Consider the following 24085-nt stretch of genomic DNA (forward strand, 5'->3'; position numbering starts at 1 on the left):
CAAGACGAGAAGTGTACACAAAGATGAAACTGAGATTAAAATGTATTTCTTTAGTTCAGTTGTTGAAAGATAATGATTTCAAAAATTGAAGAAGAAAAAATTAAGGGAGTACACCACTTATTCATGGTCCTATTACATTCTATGTTAAATTCCTCCATTTTAACCAGACACACCTCTTTCATTTTAAGTTCAAATAAAGTGGCAATCATTACATGTCAAAGCAACACTTTATGGTGTCTTCTACTGAAAAAATCAACATACTTTACATGGCATATAAGAAAGAACTGGTTCCCGGAACTTCGGATGTACTAAAACAGGTACTTCAGATCTGACAAACAGACTAAATGTACCCTCTTTTTAAAATTTGATGTAGATTTTTCAATATTAAAAATTTAAAGTCCAAAAGTATTATACAATGATCACCAGTCCTTCAGCTTTCATTTGATGCCAAAACTACCTTAATATCCTACATATTTTGAAAGTTACACTCATGCGTAGGAACTATTTTGGGTTAAATATGTACTACTTTCTGGTATGTGCTTTCTGGCCAGGCCTGAATTAGTGGTGTTACACCTATAAATAAGCGACAGAAATTTTTGTTCCGACGCCATACCCGAGTATCATTCTTACCTATTACTTCTTGAGGATTGAACCATAGTCAATATCATTGATATTTCATTCATTTTTTATCTTAGTATAATTTTGATTATCCCTCCTTTGTATAAGCCATTGATACGAAACCACACCCCCATCGAACCGTTCCGGTAGTGTTTACCATAGCTCATATATATTACTCTTTAAAATACTGACCGTATACGTAAACTTTCAACTTTATGCTAATACTTTTTATAAGATTATGAAATTATTCATCAGACTCGTTTTGAATATGATATGGTTACCTTGGTGACTTGTCTGAATCTGTATCTTCATTTTCTGAAAAGGTATTTGTGAAAGCGCTGTCTTTAGAAAACTGCGAATTCTTCTCGTACATAATTAATCTTCTGGCTGCTTGCTGAAGCTTGGTGGTCATGTCTATTCTGCTGAATAAAAAAAATCGACATATATTTTTCTATTTATATGCACTTACTTTAGGGGGGAAAGTGTTTAAAATAAAATACACTCACAAGGCTCAAATACAAATTTTGCTTCTATTTATATGACATAATGTTATTTGTTTAACATTTGTCGTAGAATGAGTAAAAAACATGTGCCGATATGTTCGTATTGTTGTTTTTCTGCGCAAAAAGAATGTGAATGTTACTCACTGTATTGAACATGAGCTATTGAAATCGTATATGAAAAGCAAATGGCTGTTATTTTACAAACTATTTTAGCCAGTATCGTAGGGAAAACAAGAATATTTCCCCAGTACATGCATGCCCCATCTGCACTATCATTTTCTATGTACAGTGGAACGTGAAAATGGGAAAAAATCTCTTATTTTCAATTTAAATTAGAAAGATCATATCATGATAGGGAACATGTGTACTAAGTTTCAAGTTGATTGGATTTCAACTTCATCAAAATTTACCTCGACTAAATATTTTAACCTGAAGCAGGACAGACATACAAACAAACGGTACAATGGACGACCGAACGGACAGAAACACAGACCAGAAAACATAATGCCCATAAATTGGGTATAAAACATGTAGTCTGAACGTCTGACAAATTCATTAGCATGTAAATCTTTAGTTTATGATTGGATTAAACTAGTCTATTTTGTTACTTATCAATTACCATTTCTATCTTGATTAATGAAATGATATAAATTCAAAGCAGAGTACTATATTTCATTTTGGTTGAACAAAGATTTAAAATCTTTGATATCGGTATTATAGATGCCATGTTCATAGGCACACGAAAAGAAATTCTAAACAATACAGTACTAATACAAGCTCGTAGCTGTGATACGAAATAGGCTTATATGCAAAGCAGATTATATTTTAAAAAAAACAACATGAAACTGTTTCTCAGAGTATATATTTGTCTATCCCAAATTCATATATTTGGTTTTGGTTTTGATGTTATATTTGTTATTCTCGTGGGATTTTGTCTGAAGCTTGGTCCGTTTCTGTGTGTGTTGTGTTGTGTCGTTGTTCTCCTCTTATATTTAATGGGTTTCCCTCGGTTTTAGTTTGTTACCCCGATTTTGTTTTTTGTCCATGGATTTATGAGTTTGAACAGCTGTATACTACTGTTACCTTTATTCATAAAGATATGACATGCGTTTTGCAGAACCTTAAAAAAATCCGTATGAAAAAAACTTCATAAATTAATCAGGTGCAATTGAAATTAAACTTTCTTTTTAAATTACGACAAGCAGATTCGTACGAAAATTTATGATATCGTTTTTTCAGTTATTGGAGAATTTAGAAAATAATTAAATTGTTGATGTAACGCGTCTTCTGACCTACTCCGGTTTAAAATGAAATTTAAATAAAATAGAATTATAAGGAATGAATGACTCAAATATTTTTTCTACCTATTCGAAATAATATAAACAATGTGGAGCACAATTTAAAATAACCTATTGGAAATAACATAAAAAATGTGGAGCACACTTTAAAATAACACTAAGTGGGTTATTTAGTGTGCAACACATTTTTAATGTTTTTTCTTCATAGACAGAAAAAAATATATAAGTCATTCCTTGAAAACATTCTATTGTTTTTATAATCTAAAAAGTCACTACAAACATGCCCATGGCGACTTTATTGAAAACTAACAATCTTTACGAATGTACAAACGGCACATGGTTAACATTAAAAAAAATACTGAAAAATAAACAATGTGAAAGAAAGTTAGAAACAATTTTCTGCTTACTTTCTGAATATGTAATATATTCAGCTGTCCATATATATATTTACTCTTAAAGATATGAAGTCTACTTACTCGTTCAGTTTTACATCTTCTGGTTTTTCGTAAGAATTTGTAGGACCTTCGTAGGGATGTCTTTCGACAGATGACTGTTTTGTTTGATATGCTGAGTCTTTTAAACTATGAATTCTAAGCTTTTCTGCGACATTCTCGTCTGTGGTTTCCCGCCACGGAGACGATGACGAAAACCCAGTATCGGTGTCGGTTACACTTAATGCTGAGGAAGTAGACACTACTGCCAGGTCTACGGTCGAAAGTTTTAACGTTTTAGACTTTTCTTGTTCTTGATTTTCATTTGCTAGATAAAATGACGGACCTGCTTTCTGGTCATTATTTAAAAGATCATCGGGATTGCGAGTTTTTCTGGTATCTGATGTTTCTGAATGGAATGACTGGCTACGTTTTCTGAAAGGTGATCCATTATCTGAAACCTGGTTGACACTGGGAGTTTTGTTTAAATTAAGATCGTTGCTTCTTGATTTTCTAACAGGCATCTTACGATATCCATTGTTATCAATTTGATTTTCTTCCATGATATGTAAAGACACCCTTTTAGCAGGTTCTGAACTTTCATTAGGGATTGATAAAACATGTCTTGTCACATGATTTCTTTTGTAATTTCCAAAATCATTCAAACTAGAAACTCTTGGATGACGTCGATGTCGTCTAATTTCACCACTACTTGACCTTTCTGACGTAAAACTGTGTTCACGCTGTTGAGTTTTTTTACGTGACAACCGTAAATATTTTGGCCTTCTCGGTCGTACTCTTTCGATTCCACAGCATTTACATTCATTTACCATTTCTTGTAATCGGTCCGGTTGCGAGCAGAATGACCTATTCATATATCGATCTATTTCATCCTCTGAGGAATCTGCTCCTGATTTTATTCTTCGTCTTCTTTCATGTCTGTTACAACGGTAGGTAGGGTCTGATTCAAACGACGTAGGTGTAATGCTTGGAGATTTTCTCGCTAACTCGTGGTTGCACCGAGTTCTTCTCTGTGCCAAATGTGACTCAAACGGTGGAATATCAAGCATTGTACTTGAGGTTTTTGGTTTTGAGGCAAATACTTCTCTTTTCCTCTGAGCATCAAGATCGTCTAAGGTCTTTTGTCTCTGTATAGATTTTTTTCGTTCTCTAGTAAATTTAGGAATGTCGCCATTCTCGGCATCATCTAAATTTTCATAACTAGTATCATTCACAATAACTATATGAGGATAACAGTGAGTCACACCACTAAAATCGGCTTGTACTGAATTCGATTTTACAAATGTCGAGTTCCGTTCTTTTTGTGAACTTGGTAAAGATGAAAGTGATTTTCGTAATTCTGGATTGGAAAATGGTATAAATTTAGAATAGGTTTCATTATCCGAAGACAAAATGTCATTATCCAGCTGGAGAAATTGCAAGGTACCGTCCACAATTCCAGATGATTGTTGATTTTCATATCCTAATATAGATAGTTGTTTTTCTGCGGATCGTTTCTCAGATTTACTTTTATAGGCATCAAAAAGTCGGACTGCTGCTCCATAATTTTCAACATCAATTGGAGGGGTATGAAATGGCTCCATGTCATTCTGCGACTGATAATAAATTTGTAAAAAGTTTTTACAGTTACAAGAATGAAGACTATTTAGACTTATGATATATTTTATTGTTTGAAGAGCAAATAACTTAGATCCCTTGATGGCAATGCATTGAAAAAAATGAAAAACGCCAAGAAAAACACAACAAACTTTGAAAAAATTAGTATAGAGAAACATTTATGACTATACAGTTCTTTTTTTGTGTGAATAATTTTCATTTAAAATTCTTACATTATGTCGTTTTGGCTTCAGTTGTATGTTGCTAAAGAAAAAGTAATTTTATACACTTGTTTTTAATTAGCATGAGTCTCGCACTGCTGTAAAGGGACATTAGCTACGAAATATTAAAATATATAAAAAAAAATTCAATCATTAAAAGTAAAACTTATTCGACAACTGTAGCCAGGTTAGGTCTTTTCTGTTGAAATAAGCTACGACACATCGTATTTATGTATTAGGCCGTTAGTTTTCTTCATTTGAATTGTTTTACATTGATCATTGTTGAAGTAGTTATCGAAAGTACCAGGATTAAAATTTTATACGCCAGACGCGCGTTTCGTCTACATAAGACTCATCAGTGACGCTCAGATCGAAATATTTAAAAAGCCAAATAAATACAAAGTTGAAGAGCATTGAGGATCCAAAATTCCAAAAAGTTGTGCCAAATACGGCTAAGGTAATCTACTCCTGGGGTAAGAAAATCCTTAGTTTTTCGAAAAATTCTAAATTTGTAAACATAAAATTTTAAAAAAATGACCATATCGTTGAAGGCTTTTCGATTACATAAATATGTACATTTCTATCATTTGATCTGTTATGAATAATTGTCTCATTTGCAAACATACCGCAACTTGTTTTTTATATTAATAAATAATTATGTACTTGCAGGGGTAAATAATTCAAACTCATTATATCCGTATCAAATTGCCTTTCAATTTAACCCCTTGGTGAGAACTGGAAAACGCATGCATTATGCGTGTTTATAATTAAGATGGAAAAAAATAAAGGAGAAGCAAGGTTTCACCTTTTGGTTAACTGGTATGATTCACAAAAACTCATTCTTATACAGATGAAAATGACGATTTACATATTTTTTTTAACCTACAATAATTGAATACACGAGTCCGTTATCTATAGATATCTACATTGTGTTTATCGGATAGTTTAACCGTCTTCAGTCTTCGGAGGAAACATCATTGTTTAATGGGATGGTGTCTCAACTAAAATTAACACGAAATGCTGTTACATATAAAAGAACTGATGCATCATATATTGTTTATTTGAGACTTCTTCTAATTTAGATAATTTTTTTATTATGTTAAGGTGGTACCAAACGCCTTGACTAAAATTAATTTGGCTCGCCTGAAATGAACTACACACTTTCTCCGAAAAACTTCATTGGATGTATAGCAGTTAGACCAACACTGATTTTGATCATTGAGAAGCTTTATATTTTATTCAAAATACAACGTGATTAAAACAGTTAGACAATTTTAAACAGTATCTCCCTGTAGTGTTAGGTACCACCTTTAAGGTCAAATTATAGCTAAATCGGTTAACATTAATTTGTCAGCCTATGCCCCTATAATTGAGAAATATCTTGCAATTGTAATACTACTTTTTTCTTTATTTTTCTAAAAAAAAAATGATGTTTTCCATCCTAAAAATAATTTGTGTTGTATTTTTCCAATTGAAATACATACTTGGCTTTGCTCATTGTTGAAGGCCGTACGGTGACCAATAGTTGTTAATGTTTGTGTCTTTTTGGTCTTTTGTGGATAGTTGTATCATGGGCAATCATACCACATCTTCTTTTTTATATTTATATAATTATTCATGAACCACATACTAGAAAAAAATACTCGGCTATCTAACAGTAATATGATTTATATTGCATACTGTAAACCAACTTATTTCGCGGATACTTTATTTAGCGTTTGATCCTTTCTAGTCCACTTCGCAGCTATTTAATTTCGCGATTTTCCAGCTGACTTGGTGTTTTTAAATAAGGTAACAACAGAATTTTACATATTCCCGACGATTTATTTTCGCGTTATTTTTCTACTCGCGAAAGTCGCGAAACTAAATCGCTCGCGAAAATAAGTTGGTTTACAGTATGTGATTACATAAAACAGAGTTCTCGTTTGCTTTGCATTATACTTTGTCATGCTGCGGCCTTTCATATCACCAGTCTAGAAGTCAGCACTTCTGTGTTGACTTGAATTATCATTGATATGTTTATGATTTTAAATAAACTGTTAACAAACCTTTGAAATTTTGAAAAACTAAGGCTTTTCTTCCTCAGGAAAATATAACCTTAGCTGAATTTTGGTACTCAATGCTCTTCATCTTCGTACTTTATTTGGCCCTTAACACATTTTTTTTATTCGAGCGTCACTGATGAGTCTTTTGTAGACGAAACACGCGTCTGACGTAAATATAAAATTTTAATCCTGGTATCTATGATGAGTTTATTATTATAAATTACAATGCGGTGAGACCGTTTGGTAATCGCAGTAGGTAACATCTTCGACATTTGGTCTCTTGTGGATATTTGTTTCATTGCAAAAAGCAATCATACCACATCATTTTATTCTTAAATAACAGAATCAGTAAAGATCGTGACTAACCAATAGTTACACAAACTATATATTCAAACTTAATGCAGCCTTTTAAATTACAAATTTATGTTTCCGGCATGGTAATAAATATCATTTTATTTGTAATCAATACTGGTTTTTTTGATATATCTGTTAAAATAGATAATCAGGGAATCCTGCATTTTCCGTTATGTGATGATACTAGGCTAATGGGACATTTTTGTAATCTCTAAAACTGTAACCAATTTGCATTATTTTGTGTTTTCCTTTCGTTTTCTTTTGGATTTTTTTAAGGAAACACGATCGATTTCAAAATTTATGTAAACGGGTTTTGATTATCTTAGCTCGCATTAACCGAATACTTATAGTACCTATTGGGTTGTATCTGATATGAACGGTTAATTGGACTTTATTTTTTAGATACTTGTTTGTTCCTTTTAGATACATTCTTGAATACAGTAATACTGCATTGTTTATGTACCGACACATGCACTATTCTTAAGCCACTTTAGTATTTTCGTTGTCTCTTACAAGTTATAACTTAACTATTTTCTTCGCAGTATGTATACATCAAGAAATTCGAATTAAATAGAGTTTGTTGAAACACTATTTTAAATGTCTTTATTGTTTGAATCCAGAGATGTACTCACCTCTACTTTTAAAAAGTTAGACGAATCTTCTTCAAATTTAAATTTCGTAGCTGATGTACTGGTTCCTGTTGGTGTTCCCTGTGTGGACGGAGTATAATTTTTGTGCGCAGGAATAGCATTTTCTGTCAAAATATACAAATATAATGTAACTTTGAATGAACAATTATGTGTTCATAGTACACGGATGCCCCACTCGCATTATCATTTTCTATGTTCAGTAGACCGTAAAATTGGTGTCAAAACTTTAATTTTGAATTAAAATTAGATAGATCATATCATAGGAAACATGTGTACTAAGTTTGAAGTTGATTGGACTTAAACTTCATCAAAAACTACCTTGACCAAAAACTTTAACCTGAACTTAACACTATCATTTTCTATGTTCAGTGGACCATAAAATTGGGGTCAAAACTATAATTTGGCATTAAAATTAGAAAGATCATATCATGGGGAACATGTGTACTAAGTTTCAAGTTGATTGGACTTCAACTTCTTTAAAACTACCTTGACCAAAAACTTTAACCTGAAGCGAACGGACGCACGGACGCACAGACGGACGAACGGAGGCACAGACCAGAAAACATAATGCCCCTCTACTATCGTAGGTGGGGCATAAAAATGTCCTCTCTTTGACTAAAAGTTTATTATTTCTTAGCTCAAAGACATAATTTTGTCATTTGAACGTGAAGCCATCATTTTTTTTAATGATTTACTTCTTAACAATGAAATTAAGAATTATATAATCATGAAAAACTGTAATTATGGTTCTGTCTATTACAAATAACCGTCTACAGGTGGTGCAGTCTTTTAAATAACCGTTTCGTTTTCATTTTTATGTTAATTTTTTCATAGACAAAATAAAATATTACAGTCATTCCTAAATTAATATAGTATCTGTATGCCTAATGAAAATATCAACGGGAAGAAACACAAACTGTTCCAATTTTGTTTACGTTTTGTCAAATTATTTTTCAAACAAATTTGTAATTGGTTTTCACATCATTATTATGTTCTGTTGAAGAGAAGATTTTATCTACCTGTAGATTTCAAAAAGATGCGGATATATTGGATGCATCCCGAAAATGACAACGAAAATGGAACACTAAAACACCATATGTCAACGCCATGGACATTAAAACACCATATGTCAACGCCATGGACATTAAAACACCATGTATCAACGACATGGACATTAAAACACCATATGTCAACGCCATCAACATTAAAACACCATATGTCAACGCCATGGACATTAACACACCATATGTCAACGCCATGGACATTAAAACACCATATGTCAACGCCATGGACATTAAAACACCATATGTCAACGCCATGGACAACAAAACACAATATGTCAACGTCATGGACAATAAAACAGAAAATGTCGTCATAACACCAAACAGAAAATCAAAAATTTATCGAAACGAACGTCACAAAAAAACATCACATCAAAACCATAAATTAGATAAATTCATAACGTTTATATAAGTATTGCAAGTGATATACAAGATTTATATTGAAGTCTTTGTTTTGTAAAATATAATACCGAAATGAAATAATACCATTATTTCGATTACATAAATAAAGTGAAAATTGAGTATCATCATAGTATATTTATATTTGCTTACAAAACCGAATGATTATTTATTAACAAATGATTTTTTTTATATCAATCATGCTCAGAACGTAATTAAGGGATTTGTTAGCCTAATAGTCTGATAATGAGATGTCATTTGATCAATCATATTTACTTTTTTAGTAACACTGAGTCATGTTTTAGATAAATAAGCAAGAGTGTTTATAATGAAAAACCCTAATTATGGTATTGATTACCTCACACCATCCTGCCTAGTGGTCATGCTACAAATAACGAACTTTCTGTTTAACGTATGATAGTGCTTTAGGTCAAATAATCTCTTTGTTTTGTATATGGTTGGGTTCATTTTTTTTTACATTGCTTTTAAAATGCGTTATTCAAATCATGGTTGATTTATTTAACCCATATCGCAAAACGTTATTGAAAATAAGTCCGTATTAATTACACTTCAAATGTCTTTTAACAAAATTAAATCAAGTATGCACTTTTTATTTGCGTAGTGCTGTTTAGGATCAACTATTATGTTTACGTGTGTTAAATGTAACTTTAAATCTGTAAAACATCATCGAAGATACCAGGGTATTAGTTTGTACGCAAAACCTATTTTGTTTTAATTTTATGTTTTTTACTTACTGTGGATTCATTACTATTCGTTGGATACCAATTTTCGTGGCTTTCGTAGGTACAGGTGAACCACGAAATTATATGTTCATCGAATAACGAAATTTCTATAGGCTTGTATGCAGACTTTGTCAAAACCACGAAATTGAATATCCACGAACATGCAAGTTTTCCGTAATCCACGAAAATTGGTACCCACAAAAATAAATGAATCCACAGTATCACCAAATAAAATTGAAGATGATGTCACTAATTTCGAGAACATTGGGAACTAAACATCCCAAAAAGGTTATATCAAATACAGCTAAGTTGATCTGTTACTCAAATATTCCATGCAAAGTACATGCTACAATTTTCAATATTTATTTTTACAATAACCTTTACCAAGCAAGATTCAGATACACAAGTTTACATTTGTAGGTACTAGGCATTCACCCTACACGACCCGTTGTATTCATTTGATATAGTTTCATGAAATCAAGGACGATAGAGATTTTACCATTAAACATTGGGATAAGCAATGGTTTACTGACTTACCTGCTTGTTTTTTAAGAATTTCATCTGTATCTTCGCAACATTTGAAGTATCTACTACATCTACGTCTAGTTAAAAGGGCCAATCCGAAGAGAATTAATAAAAGCAAAACGGTTATCATTCCTATCCAAATAGGCTCGTCCATAAGTGTTCGTTTTGACTGCGTAGTAATATGGGGCTTCTCATAAATACTGCAGTTTTGACCTAAAGATAAAAACAATAGTAGAGATAAACTTAAAATTTAAACAACGTTTAGAATATTTGAATGATTTAAAGATTTGTTAAATTTTGATGAGTAAAATTATGTGAATAATTGAGTAACTAGTTGAATAGGAAATAACTGCCGACCCTTCCGGATCACCAGTTTTAACAAAGAATGTTCTATGGAGTTTTATATTTCATTTTTTTATATATTAAACAGCAAGCGTTTTACAAGAATATATATAGCGTCTAGATCTTGAAAATTTTGCATCTCAATTGAAATAATTTGAGCAAATATTTTATAAATACAATAATAATTATGTTGCTGTGAAGATGAAGGTATGCTCATGTCTCATTTCACATTTTCGGCTCTTTGGTTTCTAACATCATACCGTATTATAACTCTTTCAAATTACATTAGTAACTTGATCACAAATACGTCTGTCTGTTATCAACCTATATATGTGTGCTTTTTAAACTTGTCTCACATAGTGGTTTTTCTTACAAGTATTGAAAACTCCATTACAATAAATTTAATACTAGTTTTAAGATCTTAATCGAGGTACAAAACTGATAGATTGATGCAATATGCCTTGTTTACGGCTATAATTAGTATAAAGATGGCTTATTTTCTTTTTTAATTTGTCATTTCTGTTATTATTTTTAAATGTTCATCTTATTACCTGTCCACTCTTTGTTACAGCTACATGGCTTTCCTGAAATGGTATCCACTATACAAACACCATTACCCGAACATACCATTGCAGCACATTGAATCGACGTTATTTCACAATTAACTCCCCAGTAGTCTTTATCACAGTCGCAACTATAACCGCCATTACCAAGAACACATGTCCCATGTTGGCATACAGGTAAATCGCACCAGGAAACTTGACAAAACATCCCTTATAAAATACAGAATCAGGATTATACGAATAAAAAGTAAAATCACAAAAATACTGAACTCCGATGAAAATTCAAAACGGAAAGTCTCTAATCACATGGCAAAATCAAAGGATAAAACACATCAAACGAATGGACAACAACTGTCATATTCCTGACTTTGTACAGGCAATTTAAAATGTAGAAAATGGTGGATTGAACCTGGTTTTATAGAGCCAAACCTCTCACTTTTATGACAGTCGCAACAAATTCTGTTAATTTTACAAAGATGCATGAACAAAACAGACATAATCGGTTAAATAGTCAAAAAATGATTACAGCAGTCATCCGTGTTACAATCTCAAGACAAATAAACATATACAAAAACACAAAAAGCATCTATCAAATTAAAAAAAACACACTCCTTGTTTCGTGTGTTGGGCTTCAGAAAATGCAAACGTCACACAAAAGACATTTTGTCGTTCAATGTCTATTCAAAATAAATATAATTTAACCTATAGTGTGGTGGGGTATGCAGGGTTATAAAATCAAAAGTTATGTTAGAATAAATTACATAAACAGTTATCCAGCAGTTCTTGAGAAGTTTTAAGAATCCATATATGATTAATACTACTACTCGAATGAGATAACTTTGTCGCTTGTCGTTCACAGTATTATCAAATTTATAATAAACAATAACATATTGACATATGATAGTAACACATTGCGTATCTCAATCTTATTAAAACGGTTAAAGTCGATATGAAATTACTTGAAATATTTGTACATGATGACAATGCTGAAAATTTAATATCCTTTCCATGGAAATAAACTTACTTAAAATAGTTCATCTTATTGTTTTTCGTGATTTCATGATGAATACTACACTTGCTTACTTTTTTATAAAAGAAATACTTGTGATTATACCATGATTTTTCAAATGCAGAAATATTTCAATTCAAGTGGAGATAATCAAACCTATATTTGTAATTATTTATAAGTAGTATAACACAATATTTAAAAGGGATTAGGAACAATTTGACTGTTTTAGTGTTACTCATTTGGGCAAAATATAAATGGATTTTAAAATCAAAGAGCTTATATTATACTTTTTATAAAATATCCATTAATTCCATATGTTTCACTGCTTTAAAAAATTATTCACTGCTATTTATTAACCAGTGTGACTTAAAAAAAAATCTAACTTATCAAGATATATATACAGTTTCATAAGGAAATAAGAACAGATCCAAGGGATGGGTTCAGGAGGTTGGACCCCAACCTTCCTTCTTTTTTTTTTAGATAATCAATGCTTTTAATGGGGACATATGGCTGGAACCCCTTTATCCTCGGATTGAACCCCCTTTTTTTAAATGGCTGGATCCATGCCTGTAGAACCTTATACCGTAGTCCCACAAGGCCACGATCGCACTACGATCTATGAAAAAAATGAAACTTTTGACGATCGTAGTGCGATCGTGCAGATTGCAGTAAGGTCGTAGTACGGTCGTCGTGAGGTCTTGATGATCATGATGAGCGTGGTCAACTTTGAACATGTTCAAACAATCATGGTGCGGTCGTAGTAAAAGCGTATTGAGAGCGCAATTAGATCGTGGTAAGATCGCAAAGGTCGCTGTACCATGGTAGCGAGACAATAGCGAAAGCGTGATTCTATTCGAAAATACTGTGCTACGATCTCACAGCGACGTTATTACGACCTCACTACGACCATCACGTTCTCAGCGGGACACAACTACGCTTCCACTACGACTATACCACGTTTTTATAACGCTGTTTAATACCATAGTACGTTTCTAGCACGACCTTGCCGCCCAAACTGCGTTCTTCCTATAACCTGACTACGTTCATACTACGACTTTCATTCTTATTATCATTTTCACATAAAATATATTAAATCTCTCCAGGTTTTTTTTTGTCTGTATGTAATAGGGACTTCTTGTTCATTTTATCTAAATGTTCAACCATGCCAAATTATGTATGTATGTGCCTATCCCAAGTCAGGAACCAGTAATTCAGTGATTGTCGTTTGTAAATGTGTAACATATATGTCTTTCATTAATTTTTTGAACATAAATAAAATCGTTAGTTTTCTCGTTTGAATTGTTTTACATTGTCATTTCGAGGCCTATGTGGAATGGGCTTTGTATATATTGAAGGCCATACGGTGACCTATATTTGTCAATTTCTGTGTCATTCTCGTCTCTTATGGAGAGTTGTCTCATTGGTAATCATACCACATCTTCTAATTTTTTTTCATATTCACACATTTGTGTCATATCTACTATCGTTCACTAAAATATCGTCATTTGAGAATGATGGACCAGGAATAGGTTTTAATTCTGGTTGTAATGGTCGTTCCGACATCTTTGATCAGAGCTCTCTCTACCTCTAAATCAAACCCTACCACCACGTCTACGTGTTCCAGTAGATTTTGGTGGCATGACTGTATTGTTTCCGAGAAATCTACGTATTAATCAGAAATAGAAGTAATGCAACTGTATTGATATGAAACAGATTTTGATATGATTGCTGAGAACGTGTTAAGATTGGTATGAACGTAGTATAATCGTGGTAAGAACGTGCTACAATCTTAATAGAAGCGTGGTACGATCGTGTTGCAATCGGATAATTCGTGGTTTGGTCGTAGTGAGAACGTGATAAGCGTAGAAACATCTTGATAAGCGTATTGAGGTCGCTGAATAAGCGTGGTGATAACGTGGTATAATCGTAGCAAGATCGTTGTAGAAGCGTAATGAGGACGCAGTATCATCGTGAAAGCAACAAAATTTCAATGTTCATGCCGCTGATACCGCGACCTCACCACGATCTGAATTTATTTTAGATCGCGGTGAGCGTGTGCGATCATGGTCTAGTGTGACTGGGGCTTTAGTTTCTTAATAATATCTAAATATTTTAATCTATCAACTGAATATGTACAAAAATAATATAAAAAAGTAAATTAGCAAACAAACCGAAACCCACGGAAAATTCCAACATGAAACTAGTCCTTTATCAAATGGCATAATCAAACGTTAAAACATTAACACATCAAATAAATCTTATCAGTATGATCCTCTTTCACGATAACATAAATGGCATATTATTTTACTGAATACAAGTTATTTGGAGTAGTTCACAAGCGTTTAATTTCTAAAAAAAACATGATTTAAAGCACACCTTAAAACAGATGAAGTAATCCTACCAGTATACAGTCTATGGGAAATATACAATGTGTTTAGATTATATAAGACACGAATGTCACATAATAACTTGAACAATAATCTTAAAAAAACATTTTGTTAAGCTATTAAAACTAATTGATAAAACCAACTGATATCGTATAGACAGATGATGCTGGAAATGTATGTCTATGCAATAAAATGCTATATTATTTATTTATTTTATTTTATCTTACATTATTTCGATATATTTTCATATTGTTTGATATTATATGCAAAGACAAATATTCGGATAATCTCAGCCAGCTTTGATTTTACGAAAAAAAAGTTAGTTCACAAATAGAATAAATTTTCCACAGAGTTTGGGTTACCATAAGCAATATTGGTTTCTCTGTATACGATTTAATCAATAGATGTAGAAATAAACATAGGTGTAAGATTAAAATTTTATTCTACACAAATTTACAAAAATATGTATAACAACTGACGATTGGCATCCAAATCTGAGATGCAATATATCTATGTTATCTTATGAAATGTATATATATGAACCTACCTGTGAAATGAACAGGGCAATGACAGATGTATTCTTCGATTGATACATTTTGACAATGTCCTCCATTTAAACAACTTTTATTGGAGCATTCAGCAAAGGGAGTGTTTGGATATGCTTCTGTTTTCAAAAGGTAGTCAATATCTAAAAAGAATAAAATTCATTCCGATGATTTGATATTGATCAAGAATCGTGAATCTTAAGTAAATCGTTGGTTCATTTTTTTAAAGCTAAATCTGCGAATATTAAGTGTAATCAATTTCGATTAGTTAATTCACATATTTATAGCTTATTAGTCCTGTGGTGTTGTGTTGTCATTTTGATGTTATATTTCACATGGCCATAAAAATGCGATTTTTGGCATGCCACAAAACCAGGTTCAACCCACCATTTTTTCCTTTAAAAATGCCCTGTACCAAGTCAGGAACATGGCCATTGTTATATTGTAGTTCGTTTCTGTGTGTATTACATTTTACCGTTGTGTCGTTTGTTTTCTCTTATTTTTTAGTGTAAATTCACATTGCTTTAAGACGTGTCACGGTACTTGTCTATCCCAAATTCATGTATTTGATTTTGATGTTATATTTGTAATTCGCTAGGGATTTTGTTTGATGCTCGGTCCGTTTCTGTGTGTGTGTTACATTTTAGTGTTATGTCGTTGTTTTCCTCTTATATTTAATGCGTTTCTCTCGGTTTTAGTTTGTTACCCCGATTTTGTTTTTTGTTCATAGATTTATGAGTTCTGAACAGTGGTATACTTCTGTTGCCTTTATTTATTCACGTTTAATTAAGATGTATGGCAGTTGTTATCTTATAGTTCGTTCTGTGTTGCATTGTTGTTCTTTTTTTGTTACACTTCAGTGTTTCTGTTGTTTTCCTCTTATATTTGATGTGTTTCCCTCGGTTTAAGTTTGTTACACGGATTTGTTTTATTTCAATCGATTTATGACTTTAAAATAGTGTTTAACTACTGTTTCCTTTATTTGATAGGTATGATAACATTTTTGACTTGTTTTGACTTTCGAACTATTATATCTGGGCGTCACTGGTAAGTCTATGTGGACTAGACGCGTTTCTGGCGTATTGAATTTTAAACCTGATGCCTTTTGTTAGCTATTATTCATGTATTTCTTTGTCTAATATCTTCTCAAATTTATTTGTATTGTAGTCCTGTAATATTATGCTGTCATTTAAATGTTATATTTAACATTGCCATTAAAGTGCGAGGTTTGGCATGCCACAAAACCAGGTTCCACCCACCGTTTTGTTCATTAAAAATGTCCTGTATCAAGTCAGGAATATGGCCATTGTTATATAATAGTTCTTTTCTGAGTGTGTTATGTTTTAACGTTGTGTTTCTGTTGTGTCGTTTGTTTTTCACTTATATTTGATTGTGAATTCACATTACTATAAGACGTGTCACGGTACTTTTCTATTCCAAATTCATGTATTTGGTTTTGATGTTATATTTGTTATTCTCATCGATCGGATTTTGTCTTATGTCGATGTTCTCCTCTTATATTTAATGCGTTTCCCTCAGTTTTAGTTTGTAACCGCGATTTATTTTTTGTCCATGGATTTACGAGTTTTGAACAGCGGTTTACTACTGTTGTCTTTATTTGTTTTCCTTATGAATGATCCCTTAAGAAAAGTGAATATTCAACATTTTCTTACTGAAAATACAACCGAACCTTGTTTTATCATGTATGTCAAAACTAAATGAGACATGCAGAGTCATATTAATGAAAAACGTTTATGAATTCTTGGTGCAATATTTAAAAAGGAATTTAGTTTATATTTTTTTTGCTTAAATTTTTGTTTTCTATCAATTATACCGGCGTTTTATGAAGCCATTGTCATTTACAGATTTGTGTCGTTGTTCTATCAGTATTAAGAGTAACAGGGCCGAGAACTAAAAGTATCTGCATCAGTGGTTGTCTTTTAATCTATTTTTTTATGATCTGAAATTAAATATTGACGACTGATCTTAAATAACCCATGTTGACTGTATTTACAATTTTTCTGGTTTAGGATGATTTTAACAAAATAAGTGATTAAGTTTATCATAATGAACCACTAGACATCTATAATTATTTGTGTCGTATGGTTTATATATCCTGTCATATATCTATGCATGAGGAATGGTGCCGAATTATCGTGTTTATAAATATCATCTGGTACCTAGCCGTAAAAACTAAGCATTAATGCAACCCATGCATTCTTTATCTTATTTTTCTACGATTGAAAGACAGTGAGATTTGACTCGTTTTGTTTACAAAATTGTCCGATATTTTCAACACACAAAAGCTCATTATCTAAAAATTGGTTAATGCGAATGTACAGACCACTGATTGGTGTACACTTAAGACATTAAAGGAACTAACCTGGTTTTACAGAAAATGTGGCACTATATTTGCTCAAACTTCTTTCGGCAGTCTCTGCACCAACTTTGAAAATTATTTTCAATTTGTTTAGATTTGATTGTATAACAACTTGCTCCTTTCCATCTGATGCACAAGATGAGTTCATCAGTTTGATAGTGTTGAATTTTCCAAGTGTATCATCAATAATTTCTAAATTAGATAAGCTACAGTTTCCATTCATTTTCCGAACATAAGAAGACATATTAAGATCTATTCGGTATCCAATTGGGGCAATTAAACTTGTTATCTGAACGATATTTAGTGGTGGAAAGTCCGGATAATGCGGGCTAACAATCTCTCCACTAGAATTTGGTTGAAGCTGTTTTGCTGTAACAACTTTGGGAGTAGGAGAATAATCTGCAGAAAAAAATCATAACGTAAAAAATAAATTACAAAAATAAAGTAATGTCGTTTCAAAAACAGAATATAATACTATATTTATTACATTGAAGATACTAGTATGTTGTAATTTTCATTGGATCATTCAAACTTAAATGAACAAAATAAGAAAGCTATATAAAGCGAACATTAGTATATGTTTCGTGCATTTGAAACATCTTGTTGAAAAGTTATCGAAAACATCCTTATTTGAATACATTAATCTAGTAATAAAAAAACAAGTTTTATATCCTTTTTCATTTAATACATACCTATATAGTAGTTTCCCTGGAAACCATCATCTTGATATAGCTGCTTTGAATTAAGGCACAAATTTATTGAATTATTGGAAGAAATTATTGTCTCAGAGACAGATCGAAATTGTTTATAACCGCAGAACTGTTTTGATTTTCCCTCAGGTGTATAAATTATGCTGACACAAGATTCGTCAGCAGAAAATTTTGAATAAGAAACTTGTAGAATCACTCTAGAGCCAGTAGGTGTATTTATGTCAGAACAACAAAAGCGTTCATCCATAAAAGGTTTGCGAAAGTTTAATGATTTAATTATTCCAGAGTTTCCGTACGACTGTATGTCAAAGCAATTAATTGTATTAACAAACGTCCATTTGAAATGAAATCCATCTCCTAAAACACTTTCGTCACTTCGGAATGTAATCGATGCATTGTTCGTTAAAGTTATCAAATATTTCGGCATATGAGATGTCATGTTCCCACACAAAGAGGTAACGTTTTTGAAACCTCTAAATATCAGAGCATCATATAAACAATTTGATTGATATTCTAAATCTAAGAATGTTATTTCTAATACAATACGGTGATATTTTGGCGCTTGAAATCTGTATGTTTTAACACGGTTGTTGTCATAATGTACACTATCATCTTTAATCATTGAAATTTCACCAGTATCAGACGTGCAATTGACAGTAGAGTTCTGAATTTCTGAAATGAAACAGATGTTTATCTTATATTTATTCAGATGAATCCTATCACTTTTTTTTACGATAAAAGTGCAGTGATAAAGGTTATCCAAATCAAGTGGAATCTTTAGTTGTTTACTTGAAAAGCATGATATTGTTATAGCTGTTTTCAATGAAAGCGCAAGATACTGATTTGTTTTAAGACATTTATGTATCATACTCCTATTGACAAAATGTGTATGACCGCAGAACTGTTTTGATTCACGTGTGTTGGGTAGTTGTTCCATTGGTTATTTTAGATCAACTTTTGGTTTTATACTATATAGTATCTTTACACTGAAATAAAGTCGACAGTAGTTTATCGTTGTTCAAATTTCGTAAATCGACTAGAAGAGACTAAATGAATACTTTAAATTAAAACTCAATCGATAACTCACATAAACTCACATAAACAGAAAAGTTGCATGCCGTAAGATATATACCGAATTGAAAAGACAAGATTTTTGCAAACTCGGCTTTGTTTGGGAAATATATTTTAAGCGGTTTAAACAAATATTAATAATCTTATTGTAATTAGTTCTTACATACTTACTTATTGGTACAGACACGAATGAGTGAATTCCCAGTACTTACTTATTTCAGGAATGGACCAAGCACAGACAAATGATGCATTTATATCACATTGAACACTTTGAACAGATATAATTGGTTGACCTGTTCCTCTTGCTGGGACTATTTGCATCACTTCACATGTGTCACCTAAAAAGGAAAAACAGAAAAATATTACTTCAATATGTATTTCATCAAAAATGTATTTTAATATCTGATTAGTTATCAAAAGTACCAGGATTATAATTTCATACGCCAGACGCGCGTTTCGTCTGCATAAGACTCATCAGTGACGCTCAGATAAAATTAGTTAAAAAGCCAAATAAAGACAAAGTTGAAGAGCATTGAGGATCCAAAATTCCAAAAAGTTATGCCAAATACGGCTAAGGTAATCTACTCCTGGGGTAAGAAAATCCTTAGTTATTCGAAAAATTCAAAGTTTTGTAAACAGAAAATTTATAAAAATGACCATATAATTGATATTCATGTCAACACCGAAGAGCTGACTACTGGGCTGGTGATACCCTCGGGGACGAAACGTCCACCAGCAGTGGCATCGACCCAGTGGTGTAAATAGTTATCAAAAGTACCAGGATTATATCAGAAACTAAACAATGCGTAAAAGAGAGACGAAAGATATCAGAATGCCAGTCAAACTCATAGATCGAAAATTAAAAGACAACGCCATGGCTAGAAAGTAAAAAGGAAAACAGACAAATAATTGAACATAAGATACAACATAAAAAAAACTAAAGACTAAGCAATACGAACTCCACCAAAAACTGGAGATGCTCTAGCAGGGTAAACGGATCCTGTTCAACATATGCACCCGTGGTGTTGCTCAAGTACTAGTAATTAAAAGCCTATCAATAGTCTTAATTCGGTATTTATTGTTTAGTTCATACGTCACTTATGAAAGTCTTTATAGCAGTTATTTGAGAATAAAAAATCTGGTGTTGTTATACAAAGTCGTTACTTTTCATTCATAAAATAATACCTCACGAAATCTCCGTATCTAATCCAATATTAACGCTTTTAAATAAAAGGATTTCAACATTCAACCAAAAAGTAGTCTTCCTACATTAATCAAATTATCTTAAAAGATGAACACCAAGAGGGAAGACGTCTTAATGTGTATACTTGATGATTGAATATATATTATGGTCATTTTTTAAATGTATAAGTTATAAATGCTAAAAAATCATTTAATTATTTAATGAGAGTCGAAATCTGGTATTGTGAACAGATTCGACAATGGAGAACGTTCTCATATAAAAAAAAAATAAAACTGTATTGAATTGAAAGACAGTTATATGATAGATTTAAGGTAAATTATGAACATTTATTCAATTTTATTAAAGATGTCTTTCAAATTAAAATTTTACAAAACCATGTAAATTTAGAATTGTTTAAATATCTAAAATTCAAATTTTTTTACGAAATAAACAGCAGCGGTGTATACATTACTAACAAAATAAATCAATAGATAAATAATTTAATATATGGAAATTCAGAATGTTATTAGTTTTCACAGAGAGAAATTAATATTTGTCATTACGAAACAAGAAGAAACTGAATAATATTTGTAGTGCCTAATTATCTTCAAAAGTGTTTGAAACAAAATGTATCTAACATCTAAAAGAACAAATATTATTGTTTACCTTTGTGTTGTGCATTTGTATTTGACCATATGAAAATAGATTCGTTTGTATAAACAGCTTGATCTGCAATGAACAAAATATTCAGTCATTAAAAAGTCAAAAAAAACAAAAATAGCGAACCTCCAGGAAAATTCAAAACGGAAAGTCTGGTCAAATGGCAAAATCAAAGGCTCAACGTCACCAAACGAATGGATATCAACTGTCATATTTCTGACTTGGTACAGGCATTTTCTTATGTATTAAATCGTGGATGAAACCTGGTTAAATATATAGCTCAACCTCTGACTTGTATGACAGGGGCATAAAATTCCATTATATACAACTATTGATATATGTTACCAATCATAAAAAAAGTCATGTTTTTACAATTTTGCCTTTTATAGACGGTGACGGATGTATTCCATATTTTTTTATTTTTTTTATTACCCTCATAGACAGCCACATCTGAATCCCGTTCCTGACAAAAGTTTAATGATTATAATTTACTTGCAAAAAGGAACACGACATTTAGACCTCTATTCATTAGAGTTCGTATTTAGTTTTTGATGGAATATGTGCGACTTTTTTTGTCTTCATGTTATTTTTCTGCTCGTCTAACAAGGTGTTGGTTTTTTTCCTTCTTGACTTAAAGTTTGAATGTTTCTTTTTTTTTCAGTGATCATTCTTTTAACGGTGTTTATCATGTTAACCTTGATTAAATTTTTAATAGTGATAAGCTTGTTAACATGATACGCAAAGTTAAAGGAAGAGAGGGAATTTGAAGAATTTCAATATAATATTATTCTAAAATATAGCCAAGCCTCAATTTCGATAATGTTTAACTTTGGTTAGCCTGAATAAATACATTTATTAACTAGTTGTCTCACTTACTATCAGATAAAACCGCAAAGTTGCTTATAAGATACGCAGCCGTTACAGACAAATTTGACCAAAGATTTGCTTTTAATCCTCCACACCAGTCAAAAGCTTTCGGATAAGTAACATCTATTAGGAACGGTTGTATACATGTTGATGGTTTCAGATAAAATGATGTACCATTTAAGCTATCACAATAGTCATCTATATGATATATAAGAAAACATTATGTTATGATATACAAACTGTGAAAAATTAAACAAATGAGACAGATCCGTGTTACATTGATGACCAATTCGTCCAACAGATATTTCTCTATGATCTTGAATAACGAAAAGACTTACAATACCTGGCAAATACTGGTTGATTATGTTGAGTTTTCATATGAAGAATATTGGCAAATCATAATAAAATCAAAATACTTATAATTCATGAAATCTTATATATAATCCTTTTTGATACTTTTGGTCAACCCTGTTGTCCTTTTATTTATAAGAAAATGTGAATTTTAGAATATTATCGATAATTATATCCCAACTTCTTTGTTTTAACTGGGTTTATCTGATTCGAATTGCCCCAACCAGACCACACTACCTTGAATGTTTTTTGTTCTGCATTTTTTTCTGTGACATTTTGGCGGAAATATCGAACACACATCAAGAAATAGTTATGCGGTATAACGACTAAAATTCAAAATTTATGTAGAATAAATCCACAAATTTCAAATTCCTATATGGGGTATATAATCAGGACCTCACGCATGTAGAGCCATGATTCATACCCTTCACTAGGATGAACTCTCAGTTAGTTCAGTCTTTTTATATGGTATAGAAGAGCTGCAACGTTAAACAGTTCCCTAACCTGAACTTGGGCTCAGTCTTTTGTGATTAATAAGTCCGAACTGATAAATTAAAACGTATTAGTTATGATACATGTTAGAAGCAAGAGATAGAAGTAGTTATCAAGGTACGAGGATTATAATTCAAGACGCTAAACGCACGTTTCGTCTATATAAGACTCTTCAGTGACGTTCAGATCAAAAACATTTATAAAGCCTAACAAGTACAGAGTTGAAGAGCATTGAGGACCCAAAATATAAAGTATTGAGGCCCCAAAAGAAAGATATCAAGAGGACATTCAAAGTTCGCCTGAAAGAAACTACCAACATCATGAGGAAAACGATTGACGACGAATAACTCCCCCAAGTCAATTCAATCAAAATTTAATCTAAATCATTTTACACACATGAGAAATGTCGCAACTGATTATAATTTTGTCAGTGTTACAAAACAAGCAAAAAAAGGTAGTAGATGAATATGTTATTTATTTCATCAGCACGTTGGGATTATTATTACATTGAAAAATATGACATACGTTTGCATTTGTTTATTAATCTTGAAAACTACAATTATCAATTAAAAAAACTTGATATACTCATGAGGATGCAAACCCAATTGTGAATATAAACTGAATATACATCATGAAATTTGATAAATGCAAAACAATACCATTAAATAATTTAACAGGTTAAGGGTGAATTTAGTAAGGTTTGATAAATGCCTGATATCCTGTAAAATTAAACAGAATCCCGGTGAATTAATGTGCATAGTCTGTATGAATGTCCTGAATGTTTATTCAACACCATCTCAATCAAAGTTAATAAAGAAGTGAAATAACAGGGTCCAATTTTCCCCCCGAGGTATTTTGTTTGATAATGTACTCTGTGTTATCAAAAGCCTGTTATGTTTGAAATAGTTAAAGTATGTTATGATATGAATATAACACTTTTAATTTCACCAGGGAAAATAGAAATGTATTTGTAACTACTACTTTAATTATTCATCTATGTTCACTCATATGTTGACGAGAACCAATGTATTATATATTTACATAAAAGTATGATCATTAT

At 31.7% G+C, this 24085-nt stretch overlaps 1 protein-coding gene across 1 annotated transcript in view; it reads right to left on the reverse strand.

Moving 5' to 3' along the window:
• Window positions 1–24085, reverse strand: part of LOC134720761 (uncharacterized) — an 83093-nt gene that overhangs the window by 3231 nt on the left and 55777 nt on the right. Inside the window, exons 12-22 of the mRNA XM_063583243.1 lie at window positions 22192–22380; window positions 21322–21384; window positions 19685–19810; window positions 18384–19073; window positions 17695–18090; window positions 15314–15454; window positions 11359–11580; window positions 10478–10678; window positions 7720–7841; window positions 2896–4466; window positions 900–1040 (exon numbers count right to left, since the gene is read on the reverse strand). Coding sequence (XP_063439313.1) covers window positions 900–1040; window positions 2896–4466; window positions 7720–7841; window positions 10478–10678; window positions 11359–11580; window positions 15314–15454; window positions 17695–18090; window positions 18384–19073; window positions 19685–19810; window positions 21322–21384; window positions 22192–22380 — 3862 coding nt within the window. The remainder of the gene's footprint in view (window positions 1–899; window positions 1041–2895; window positions 4467–7719; window positions 7842–10477; window positions 10679–11358; window positions 11581–15313; window positions 15455–17694; window positions 18091–18383; window positions 19074–19684; window positions 19811–21321; window positions 21385–22191; window positions 22381–24085) is intronic.

Source organism: Mytilus trossulus, chromosome 6 (genome assembly GCF_036588685.1).
Source record: "Mytilus trossulus isolate FHL-02 chromosome 6, PNRI_Mtr1.1.1.hap1, whole genome shotgun sequence".
Classification (NCBI taxonomy): Eukaryota; Metazoa; Mollusca; class Bivalvia; order Mytilida; family Mytilidae; genus Mytilus; species Mytilus trossulus.